This window comes from Rhinolophus hipposideros, assembly GCF_964194185.1.
Source record: "Rhinolophus hipposideros genome assembly, chromosome: 8".
In the NCBI taxonomy this organism is placed as follows: domain Eukaryota; kingdom Metazoa; phylum Chordata; class Mammalia; order Chiroptera; family Rhinolophidae; genus Rhinolophus; species Rhinolophus hipposideros.
The window spans coordinates 27,238,074-27,251,913 of record NC_138054.1 but is presented as its reverse complement, the minus strand read 5'-3'; the positions used below and the strand labels follow the sequence as shown (position 1 = coordinate 27,251,913).

The following is a 13,840-nucleotide window of genomic DNA, read 5'->3' as shown; positions in this document are numbered from 1 at the left end:
TCAGTGGTGTTTCATTAACCTGTTAACCCAAACTCCCTAAAGTAGTTTATAAAACCCTCAATAAAATAGCTCAAGCTTTACTCTGTCTTCTCTCTTGACACTCGCCCCATCCTCACGCGATCTAGAACTCTACACTCAAAACATACATTTCCTTCAGTTCTACCAATCTTCCCTTTCTCTTACCTTTCATCATTTCCACTTTATATTTCTACTGCTAAAAACAGTCTTTCCCTAACTTTTTATCTAGATAAACCACCAATGGTTCCTCCGAGTTTTAGTTTAAATGTCACTTCTGGGAGGTCTTGCCGTATTTCCACTCAGTCACTCAAAATATATTTATTAAATCCCTATAAATAAAATGCTGTCCTAAGTGTTTACATATTAATTAATAAAACAGACATGGTCCTTGCCATTCAGGAACACAGACTATCACAATACTAATCACATTGTATTGTAATTACATATTTAGTGATCTTTCCTCCTCAGACTAATAACAAATATCAAGTATGAGCTAAAACCAATGTAACTACAATAACCAACTCATGAAACATTGAATGAATAAAACATTAAACAAGTATTTACTGAATACCAATCATGCGACAGGTAGGCCTGCCTGAAGTTCTCAGTCCAGCTAGAAGACTAAAAGGTTTCAAATATTTACTTTAATGGTCCTTTCAAAAGAGCAGTAGATCAGAGGTCAGAAGACTTAGGTTCTAATTTTCTACCTGACCTCAAGTCAGTTTTCAATTATTTATGAACCTCACACCCTTTAAGTGTAATATTGTAATTTGTAAATTAATGATAAGTATGGAGGCTTTCACAGTATAATTTATTTCTTGGTGGGTTCAAATTAAGATTTGTTTTAAAAGTTTGGAAAAAAACAAACAATTCAATGAATTCCTAAGCTGTAGTCAACTGTAAGCTTTAGTACACTTAATAAAATGCCAGTAACTTTGACAACATGGACATCGAGTCAAATGAAACTGTTTTATAAAATAATTTTTGGAAACTAAAATTTAGTTCACACCCCCTCTATCCACTTTTCCCCACAATCATCCTACAATAAAAATTCTTTTGTTTCCTTCAGGGTCCAACTCAAATGTCACCTTCTTTCTATGAAGCCTGCCCTGATATCTGCCTTCAAAATTCCCTCTGTAGTCCTACTATACCATACATACCTGACAGTGTTCTGTTCATAACTTGTAACATAATACATGGCACTGAGAAGTCTAATTATCAATGCATAAGTAACATATAGCATAGTGCCTAGAACATTATGTTTCAATAAAGGCTTACTGAATGCTTTGTTTTACTTAGCACTTTTATTTACAGTTTAGACCTACCATAGAATATTCAACTACAGCAACGGCAAAATTATTTGGTCTGACAAGGCCGTTTTATGGTTTCCTGTTCAGATATTGAAATGACATTTGCCACTTAGCCTTTAACTGTTAAGTTGCAAAACAATTCAGATTTAGCTAGAAATTTTTGTAATAGATAGAGTCATGGATGAAACTTTCTTTGGAAAGATAAATTGACAATTCAGCTTAAAAACAGACGAACGCTGCCTACTTAACCCTTTCATCAAATGAAACAACATAGTGAAACCAAGGATGAGTTTTAAGATGAAGAATAAGAGAAATATAAACATATTCAGGAGTAAAGGCATTACACTGGAAAATACTGCACAAAAAAACAGCCCCCCAAAAGCCAATTATCTTAATCCTTAAAAATAACTCAGAGAAACCATCATGATAATGTTAGGGATTTCCTCAGCTCTCTTTTTCCTGGTCTTAAATTTAGCACTTGTTAGAATTAAAGAATTTGAAAAAAGGAGTTCATTGACTTTAAAGCTGGATCTAATGCTAATAATTACAGATTTTCACATATGCTAAAGGCAGTTAAAAAAAAAACCCACAAAGAAGGAGAGTTTTCTAATGCTTGAGTTGCAAAAGACAATAGATTTTGAGTGGCATGCTGTTAATCTAGATTTAATTAACTTAATACTTAGTAATGGCTTTTATTATATTTTTACTTATAGACTATGCTAAAATTAATGTATACCAAATTATAAAGAAATTCACCATCAGGAAATATTTACCCCGAATAAATAGTACAAAGGGAAGCAAGAAAGCTATTTGCTCACTCATAAGCATATATGACTTTTATTAAAATCTGGTTATTCAATATTAAAAACTGAATGCAGTACATAAAACACCAAGGTATGTTAATTGATGGATTTAATAAAAAAGGAAACAACCTTTGCAAATTATATATTTTTCCATGGAATTAAAATATGATGAAGGTGACATTTCAAACCTTTAAGGGAATCTCACAAAGAAATGCAGTCAAATAAATACTTTTAAACACTTTAAATAAACACTTCACTGAATAGATTGGCAAGAATTAAAATACAAGTTAATATTTAGCAGGGTGTAGGGAAACAGATATTCTCAAAAACTGCCAATAAGAATGTTAAGTGCTACAACTTCATTGCAATTTTGCTATAAATATCAGAAATTAAATGCACATATACACTGACCCAGCAATCCATTGCTACAAATTATCTTACAGATACTCTGCAGTCAAGAATATTTATTGCAACATTGCTTATTCAAGCAAAAAACAATCTGAGATATACCCAAATGTCTATCAATAAGAAAAGTTACATTTTATTAAATGTAACACATATTTGTAAAATGTTCAAAATATACTAAATGGAAATGGGGAGATGTAGAATACATACCAGTTAGTTTTGGTAACTTATGAGGAGTACAGTACTGGGTGACAGAAGAAAGTTTTACATCTTATTTTAAACATTTCTATACTATTTGCTCACATATATAAATAAATGTGACTTTATTTAAAAAATAAAATTTTGAAAATACTAAGTGTTGCTTGGCAATATATTTGAAAAAGGTCAAACGTACACTATGCAGTCTCATCAAGAATGAAGAACACATAATTTTATTAATTAAAAGGTTCTTTTTCACATTACAACACTGGGTTACACATCTATGGTGCTACTAAAATTGAAGCACAGATAGTTAACGTGGAAATTAAGGCAATTAAACTAATGTAAGACAAACATGCACAAAGAACTTCAAATGCTTGAATTCAAGGATTCTGCAAAATGGAAAAGCTTAGCAGCAGTTGACTACGGTACATAAAATACTGAAGCACAAAATCAAGTGGAAGAGTCTGAAACTGAGGTATACATAACAGCCTCTGAGAAAAACTAGTCTCAAATATTTTAAAGACACATAAGCAATCACAAGGTTAAATTTCTCTGAATACTCAAATTAATCAACAACAACAAAGAAAACTAAACACATTTCACATCCAGGATGAAACAAAAGAAACAAGTGAGGGTCTACATTTAATAAAAATCTGTGTCTAAGAAAATCCTTGAAGGGAGACAGAGGAACAGCATGAGATGGGGTCAATGTCCAACTCTGTTCAACCTTTACAGCAGAAGCTGCAGAGAGGAAAAGCAACAAATTGATCCCAGTGGGAATGAACCGCTCCTTGCTTTGGACTTGCTAGAAGGCAATCAAGCTTCAGGCACAAAAATCCCCCAGGTGACTACGATAACCAACCCAACTAGCCGAATTTAAAATATGGACGAAAACTAGCACAAATGCTTTACATTTTTTTTAAAGTTTCATTTCTTAGGAAAACATACTGTTTAAATATATTACAGATCTACAATGACAAAACAAAAATTTTTAAAAAATACTTTTTAGCAAACAGCAAGCTTTCTAAGCTATAGGAATCAAAAATGTTATCACAATTCCAGGCTAAGATTCAATTTCTTCCTCCACTCCAAGTTTTTTACCCTCAGGAAAATGAGGAAAAGTAGTCTTTACTTTTTACAGATGTGACCAGTCTTCCTAATCTTCTACTTGTATTAGTCTAACACATCTTTTAAAATATTTAAGGAAATAACTAGTACAAAGTCACAAAGAAAATACTATTATTATAGTAGCAAACACTTTAATTTCCATAACATGGATTAATACCTTCACCTGGAAAAGAATAATCAAAATTAACAATGACTAGTCATTTTATTCCAACTGGACTGAAAGAACACTTGGGGGATATTTTATTTCTCTTTCCATAATGCCTATAATGCTGCCTCTGTATTGTTCTCACTGGCTCCTTGCTACAGCCCAACAGCAACTAAAGTGCCAATGCCCCCATCCCATTCCGGCAAACATTCTGAATCCCTATTTGTCTGAGAGAGAACGCTGTTCATGTTTAACAAATATTCACAAAGTATATAGTACTTTGGCACTGTGATCAGAAGATAAATAGGACATATATAGTATCTACCTTCAAAGAGCTAACAGACTACTGCAATATGGCCAGGCGTTGCTTAAAGGCCAACATGATGTTTGAGATGGACTAATTCAGGAGAGAAGCGGACATCCAGCAGGAAGGACAATGGCAGCTAGCAGGCAAGGGGTTGGGGAAGAGTGACAACAGATACATATGATTACAACTAGGAACAGGAAACACATTTTGTTTATTTAGTTAATTCTAGGCATTCTGGAATAGCTACAGGGAGATCACTGTATGCCTTCCTATTGAGCTTACATTTTATTGGGCAGGTGATGGTGGTCAGTGAAAGGGACAACTAGAGGAAGGCAAGCAGTGTAGAATTTTGGGAAGTGAGGTCTTGAGACTTGAAGAGAGACTTGAAGAATCCAAAAAACAAAATTAAAGAGAATGCATAAAAATTTGCAGTATGTTTATACAACAGAATATTTACTCATCAATAAAAAATAATGAACTACTGATACAACATGGAGGAAACTCAAAAACACTGAATTAAAAAACAGATACAAAAGGGTACATGTTATATTATTCTATACATGCAAAGTTCAAGGAAAAACTAAGGTATGCTGATAGAATTCAGAAAGATGGAAGAAAGCCTAATGGATTCGAAAGGAAGAACAAGAGGAACTTTCAGGGACAATAAAAACATTCTACATCTTGACCTAGATGGTAGTTATACATGTAGACATGTATATGTAAAAACTCATGCAGCTCTATACTTTCAATTTTTCACATTTTACTATACATAAACTTGAACTTAATAAAAAAGTGCATATATAATTGTGGTGGCATAAGGTCAGAATAAATTAAACCAGTGTCATCCCATGAGCAATTTCTAACATATAAGAAATCAAAGTAAAGACTCCAATAGACACTGTACATTCAACTAATAAGCAAATTCCCTAGAAGATCTTAAATACAAAAGTCTAGCTGCTTCTCCTCTTCAGGAAGTTATATAGACAAATGTTATTCATAATAAACGCTATGAAAATAAAGTACTCTTCCCAAAGAAAAAGAAACTGCTCACTATTAACCAAAAAAATAAAAATTTCCTACCTTAGAAGAGGTACTATAAAGATTAATAAGGCACAAGGAGCACTTAACATGACTTAGAAAGATTACTCTTCAAACTACAACTAATATTACTATTACGTAATAGCAATAAAAGAGAAAATTTGCTCAAAATATGCCTAATCCTCTTACTGAGACTATAATATTTAATGACATATCACTCAAATATAGCACTTCTCAACTAGGGTTTTTTTAAAAAAACTTTGATATCAGCAAGCTTCTGGCAGCTGAAACACCTAGTTAGATTAGAGAAAAACCAAGTTAACTGCAATTTTATCAAAGTATTCTTCTTAATCTGTTTATATCCTGAAGCCATGTTCACATACCAATAGACAGTAAACGTATCTTTTTTAACATGTCAACAGTTTATATCATTAAAAAGTACTCTTTCACCAGACCAAAGAACATGACTACAGTTCAATATTCTGAAAGTCAGCAATCTTTAAAAATTAAAGCCAATCAGAATGCTAAATTGGAAAAATCATTCAGTAGAGATACCCACAGAAAAATATCAAAACAATCACTTATAATTCTGAACGTTATATAACGAAATCAGAATTTGGATAATTTAACCAATTTATGGAAGTGTTTCATTAATGAAGTAAAATTCACAAAAGCAATGACTACCAAAGTACTATAATCAACTAAGAGGAGAACACTGAAGCAATCTAAGAAATCTCTTATTGAACTGATTTTTGAATGGCTAAACCAACCACCAACTTGATTTTTTAACATGTTTTATAGTCATTGGAGACTGCACACCTAATTCTAAAATTCAATATAAAAAGGAAAAGAATTTAGCTCCACAATTTGATAGCTGTATTTTTACTCCCATCAAATAAACTGGACCAAGTGCATCAAATAGTCAATTCTTCGTATTTCAAAGTTCAAATAGTCAATTCTTCGTATTTCAAAGTTTTATTAAAAAACTCGATTCTGGACTTGGAAGCACATTTTTAAAAAATAAACATTTTATATTACTCCTACTTTAGTATGTAACATTTAACAAAGTAGTCTTCTACTTACCTAGATTGTGCCTTATTAACATCTTGCTGCAAGAACAATCTCATTCGAAATTAAATCAAACCTGAAAGAATACAGGTAAAACCATCACTTAGTTTTTTGCTTCAGGTATGAATAAGTACATCTATGACACACTATGCTTTTAAATTAAAAACTGCAAATCAAAATTTTTTCTTGATATAACATCTACCTGAAAAAGTGCTCAACTAAAACACGATCATTTTTACATTCAGGAAACTTGGCAAAGTATCATTATCTTGAGAAACAATAATCTATTCAAATGAAAAACTTAAAACTTTCTAGTTCTCTTCAAAATAAATTTACAAAATTTGTTTTCATTAATTTTAGTGGTATGGCAATAACCATAATTAAAATCAGGATTTGTTCAAAAAACACACACTACTATCTAGATCAATGTTTATCTAATACTACTGTGTATATACCAAAAAAAAAAAAAAAAAGCCAAAAAGCTGAAGAAAAAAATATAATGAGATGGCATAAAAGTATATACCAACAGTAGCCATAATAATTGCTAACACTAAGTACTTACTAAATGCCAGAGATCATTATTCCAGAGAATAGCATACATTGATACTCACTACTTCTTCAATTTAATCTTCACTCTAGTGTAATGCAACCTCTACCCTAAAACTCCACTGAAAATTAGGTTTTCAAAAATCTACCGACCTCTAATTTCATCACATTCCATAAATTCTGAAAACTCAGTTATGTCCTGGCCTGAACTCTACACCTGTCCCCTACCTGAAAACAGCTTGTTACTCTTCTGAATTCTTTTCTTAAAAAATGGCACCACCATACCTACTGCCACTGTTACCTAAATTACTGTAACTGTGCTATCTCCAGACTCACTATCATCTCAAATTCATCCTTCCCAGAATTAAGTAATCATTTTGCAATGGCTGTCTTGAAGATGTCAGACCTATGCTTCCAGTCCTTCAATCGTACTCATCAATGATCTTAGCCATCTCTATCGATCCTTAATCATTCCTCTCCCATTCACTCCACGTTTCTACTGTCCCAAACCCCTGTGACTCCCAGAGGAGCTGCCATGCTCTCAGCTTTCATGTCGTCACAGGGTGAGCTATATCCACCTTATCTCTAACTTTCCTAATACATTTTTACTGGTTTTTCAATATTTAGGTCAGTCACCCTGACAGATCCTTCTTTAATTTATTCAACTACATAAAGCTGTGTTTCTCAATTGCTATAGCAAGTAGTGATAGCTCTTTATCAACCTAGTTTACTCATGTATTTTCTGAACTACAGTGTGGACAAGAATTCTTTTATCTCATATTAGCACTTTCATTGGATGGCATACTATAAAGGCATGACAATGTAGGCTCAAAGACTACAGAAATTATAAATTCTACAGAAATTATAAAATTCAGGCTAATGAGTTGAATTCACATTTTCAAAGACCAGAGGAAAAAATTCACATCATTTTTGGATCCAATAATGATACTTTATGAAGTAACTACGTCTAAGTAAAAATACAACTGACAATAATCAGCTAAGTGCAACCTTTCATTGGATGAATAAATTAACTTCATTATCAGCACCAAAATTTTGGTACTAAATGTTTGCATCCCTACAAAAAACAAAGTCTGTGGACTCTAAGTCCTAGACTAATTTAAGTATTAGCTTTAGGCAGTAAAAGAGTTAGACAAGAAGGCAAATCTGGTTTTAATACTAATAATATCCATAATCTAGAAAAGTGATTCTCAAACTTGAGCATGCTCAGAATCACTCAGGCTTGTTATATAGAATGCTAGGCCCCACACTCAAAAGTTCTTGATTATGTAAGTCTAAGGGTGGAGCCTATAATTTGCATTTCCAGTAAGTTCCTGAAGTGACGCTGATGCTGCTACTTCCAGGACCACATACTGAGAACCACAGACAAGAGTTTTCTGTGTAATGTCTAGAAGAAATGAGAGTATTTTCTCTGTACCCACTGCCACCAACCATTACCCAGAACTGGATATTGGGACCTATTACAAACAAAACTATAAATCAAAGTGACAACAATCAAAGTGTGATAGGCCCAATAAAAGATATCCACATCCTAATCCCTGGAACCTGTGAATCCTACCTTATATGCCCCCTCACTCCCCCAAAAAAAGTCTTTGCAAAAGTAATGAAAGGTCTTGGAGAGATTATCATGGATCATCTGCGAAGACTCTAAATACAATCACATGTATCCTTATAAAGAGAAAGATGGGGAAATTTGGCCTTAAAGAACTCAGCCATAACCAAGAACACCAGAAACCACAACAACTAAAAGAGGCAAGGGACAAGTTCTCCCTAGAGCCTGTGCAGGGAGAACAACCCTGCTGATACCTTGATTTCTGTCCAGTGATACAGATTTCAGACTTCTGGCTTCCAGAGAGTAACCTTCTGTTGTTTTAAGCCACCTTGATTGTAGTATATTGTTAGAAAAGCCCCGAGAAAACTAATATACTGATTGTAGGTTCTCTAGGAAATAAATTAGAAGCGCTACATAAAAGGTGTTATGGACTAAATTGTGTCCCTGTAAAATTCACGTTGAAGCCCTAAACCCAATGTGCCTCTATTTGGAGATAGGGCTTTTCAGGAGGTAACCGAGGTTAAACGAAGTCACAAAGGTGGGCCCTAATCCAACATGACTGGCATCTTTATAAGAGAGACACCAGGGATGCATGCACAGAGAAAAGGCCATGTGAGGACACAGACAGAGAGAGCCAACTACAAGGAGAGAGGCCTCAGCAGAAACCAAACCTAACACGCTAATCCTGAACTTCTAGCCTCCAGAAATTTCTATTGTTTAGCCATCCTATCTGTGGTGTTTTATTATAGCAGCCCCAGCAGACTAATACAAAAGGATGTGCCTGTTTGTACAACAATAAGACTGCACTTAATGCCATTGAACTGTACACTTTAAAGTGCTTACTGTGCTAAATTTTATTACGTGCACATTTTACCATAATAAAAAAAGTACACACAAAACTCATCCCACACAATAGCTACTCTATTTCCCTGAAAATAAGACTGGGTCTTATATTAATTTTTGCTCCAAAAGACGCATTAGGGCTTATGTTCAGGGGATGTCATCCTGAAAAATCACGCTAGGGCTTATTTTCCGGTTAGGTCTTATTTTGGGGGAAACATGGTAACTCAGACTTCAACTGTTTATTAATTTTTTTCTCTTGTTCTGGTCATAGTTACATTTCAAAGTCTAGGGGAAAAAACTTTTAATTGCATTTGTTCCCCAAGAGCCAAACCAGGTCATTTAAAACACTATATTTCCTTTAAAAGGAGATTTTATAATTTTGATAGAAAGTACTTTTAAAAGTACAATTGGGATATTGTTAAGGTGAGTGTTGGGAGACAACAAGAAAACTACAAACCAATATCCCTGATGGGAACTGAGCAAAACTCCTCAGCAAAATACTAGCAATCCAAGTTCAACAGCACATTAAGTGAATTACACAAAGTGAAACAAGTTGGATTTTTTCCTGGAATGCAAGGATGGCTCAACAAATCAATCAATGTAATATATCACATTAACAAAATGAAGGTCAGAAACCACAATCACAACTGATTCTGAAAAAGCATTTAATAAAACTCAATACAACTTCATCACAGAAACACTCAACAAAGAACAGAAGCAAACTGCCTAAACATAATCAAAGCCATATGTGAAAGGCCAACAGTTAACATCATACTCAATAGTAAAAGACTGAAAACTTTTTCTATAAGATCAAAAAGGTAAGGATGCTTCCTCATACTGCTTCTATGCAACATAGTCCTGGAAGTACTAGCCAAAGCAAATAAATATGAAAAAAACAATAAAAGGCATCCAAATTGGAAAGGAAGAAATAAAATTATGTTTGCAGACAGCATGATCATTTAGGTAGAAAAACTACAGATTCTTAAAAACAAAAGAAAAAAACTTAAAACTAGTAAATGGTTTCAGCAAAATTGCAGGATATGTAATCAGTACATGAAAATCAGTTGTTTCTATATACTAATAATGATCAATCCGAAAAAACAAAATTATGGAAACAATCTCATTTACAAAAGCATTTAAAAAAATGACCTGGGAATAAACTTAACCAAGGAGACAAAAGACCTGTACACAGAAAAACTACAAAACTTTACTAAAATAAATCAAAGAAGATACAAATAAATGGAAAGACATCCTATGTTCATGGATTGGAAAGCTTAATGTTGTTAAAACATCCATAGTACCCAAAGCAACCTAAAATTCAATGCAATCCCTATCAAAAACTTCTGCCCATAAAAGCAAACAACCAACAGAGTAAAAGGCAATCTACAGAAGGGGAGAATAATTTTTGCAAATCGTATCTGATAAGGGGTTATTATCCAAAATATATAAGGAATATCTACAACTCAACAACAACAAAAAAAATCAAATAACTCAATTAAAAATGGGCTAAGGATTTGAATAGCCAAATATCCAAAAGATATACAAATAACCAAAACTATATGAAAAGACACTCAGCAATGCTAATCATGAGAAATGCAAATCAAAATCACAATGAGATATCATTTCATATCCAATAGGATGGCCACAATCCAAAGAACAGAAAATCACAAGTGTTGGCAAGGATGCAGAGAACTGGAACTCTTGTGGAAACGTAAAATAGTGCAGCCATTATGGAAAACAGTATAGCAGTTCTTCAAAAAATTAAAAGTAGTATTACCGTATGATCCAGCAATCCCAGCTCTGGGTATATATATCCAAAAGAATTCAAAGTAGTATCTCAAAGAGATATTTACATATCCATACTCACTGCAGCATTCTTTACAATAGCCACGAAGTGAAAGCAACCTGAATGCCCACTGACAGATGAACGGATAGAGGAAATGTGATATACATACAATGGAATACCATGCAGCCTTTAAATAGAAAGAAATCCTGTAACGCTACATTATGCATGAACCTTGGAAAGATTATATTAAGCGAAATAAGCCCAGCACAAAAGGATAAATACTGTGCGATTCCATGCATATGAGTACCTAATGTAGTCAAAATCAGAGAAAAATAAAGTAGAAAAGTGGTTGCCAAGGGTTGGCAGTAGGGGGAGAGATTTTCAGTTTTACAATATAAAAACTCTAGAGGACTGCTATACAACCACTGACCTGTACACTTAAAAGTGATTAATGGTAAATTTAATGTTATGTATTTTTACCACAATTTAAAAAATAAATACCAAGAAAAATACAAATGTCAAGATGGAGTAACAGGGATTGAGTTTGTCCTCTCCCTGAAAATTCTAAGAAACCAGAAACATACATGAAACGAGTTTTCAGGTATTAGACAGGCAACTACCAAAGGTGAACTCTAAAAGAAAGGAAACAAATTAGGTGAGCTCTCCAATAATTCCCAACTTACTGCCTAGAAAGAGTACCCAGACAGAACCTGTGTTCTCCCTAAGTTGAGGAGACTTAGCTAAAAGTCAAAAAAAGCCAAGATAGCTAAAGACTGCAGGGCAGAGTACTGGAGAAAAGACAACTGCACAGATCGAAAACACCCTTAGTATCCAGTACCTAAGGCCAAAAGAAAGAGCCACCCAAAAGGATGAGAGGGATTATTGCCCTAGTCTCACACAAAGCCAGAAATAATTCCTATTCCCTTAAGACAAAGTGGAAAACCACTTACTTCAGGCAGCCCTGACTAGAGTAACCCTGTATTAAACGCTGTTTGAAAGCCAGACCCAAAAGGGGCATGTGGCTCAGAAAGGAAGAATTACAAAGTAGCATAAGGAACCTTTTGGGGGTGATAAATATATTAATTATCTTGTTTGTGGTGATGGCCTCCTGAGTGTATACCTTATCTCAATACTTACCATACTACACACTTTAAATATGTGTACTTCATAACATGTTAATTACACGTCAACGAGTCTGTTTTCAAAACCTCAATTACAACAAAACAAACAACCCAATTACCATCTGGGCAGAAAAGTTCAAGCAGCACTTCACCAAAGATACATGAATGACAAGTATGTGCTTGAAAATACACTCAGCATCACTTGTCATTAGGGAAGTGCAAATAAGCCACGAGTTATTACTACCCAACTATTAGAATCAATAAAAGCAACCATACCAAATGTTGATGCACATGTGAAGGAACTGAAACTCAAACAGGAAAATGAAATGGTACAACTACTTTGTAAAAAATTTTACCATTTCTTAAAATGTCAAACACACACCTACTAAATGGTCACCTATCATTGCACGCCTAAGTATTTACTCAAAGAAATGAAAGCAGATGTTCATATAAAAACTTATATACAAACGCTCATTTTTATTTGTAATTGTCAAAAACTGGGGGGCAAATGTCCCAACAACATGTGAATCCTTACATCTTTATAATGAATACGTAGTACTAAACTTATGATATATGCAACGTGGATGAATCTAAGAATAATTATGCGGGGTTAAACTGGTTAAACTATGTAGACAAAATGATTACATACTGCGTTAAGGAGAGAAGCAATGAATAGAAAAAGGTTATGAAGGTGCACAAGAAAACTTCTGAGAGTAAAGAATACGTTTATTATCTTGAGTGTGGTGGTGATACTGTGGGTGTATACAGACATCAAATCTGTTCAAATTGTACACTTTAAACATGTGTAACTTATTATACATCAATTATCCTTTAATTAATCTGTTTTTAAAAATCACAATATGAAAATAATAAACTTGGAGAAAAAAATGAAGTCAAATCTCAAATTAAGAAAGTTAGGATGCAATAATGAATACAAAAAGAACACTGTCTAACCGGAAGAGCAAAGATACAAATGAATTATCTTTGAACATTTCCAACTGGTACTACAATTACCCCACCACTGGTAATTCTATATACAAACAATGCTTCTAAAATCTCATCAGACATACCCTATGAAACAAATATAACTAAAGTCATCTGGACTACTGAACAGATTGATGTAATTTATACTTGCCCCAACTTCCATACTTAAACATAATTCCTACTGAAAATAATGGGACTCAACCTAGAACTAAATAAACACTGAAAATTAATTTTACAGTATGAATCAAAACAACTGTCTTCAAAAATAGCCCCAATTCTGCACCACCCCATTATCCATTCATTTGGCAATGAGGCTTTGCAATTTCTCCCATCAAGAGGCAGTCTCTTCCCTCACTATTTAACTCTGGGCTTGACCTTATTAGGAAGACCAGTAGAATGCAGCAGATGTCACAGTCTGCCAGTCTGAGCTAGGTTTCTTCTGCTCCTCTTGGAATCCTGCCACCACCACGAGAACAAGGCCACTCTGACCAGCTGGAGGATGAGAAGATGGCACAGATGTCCCACCCCAGGTCATCCTAGAGAACCCAGCCAAGAGCAGCAAAGCCA

The 13,840-nt window shown here is 34.0% G+C and overlaps 1 protein-coding gene across 9 annotated transcripts in view; it reads right to left on the bottom strand.

Annotated features, from left to right (window-relative positions):
• The window catches only part of ZNF644 (zinc finger protein 644), a 103,192-nt gene that overhangs the window by 64,913 nt on the left and 24,439 nt on the right, over positions 1-13,840 (bottom strand). For all 9 annotated transcript variants that reach the window (XM_081055247.1, XM_081055249.1, XM_081055253.1 and 6 more), the window contains one exon: positions 6,439-6,499. In XM_081055247.1, the coding sequence (XP_080911373.1) occupies positions 6,439-6,482 (44 nt within the window). In that variant the 5' untranslated portion in view covers positions 6,483-6,499. The remainder of the gene's footprint in view (positions 1-6,438; positions 6,500-13,840) is intronic.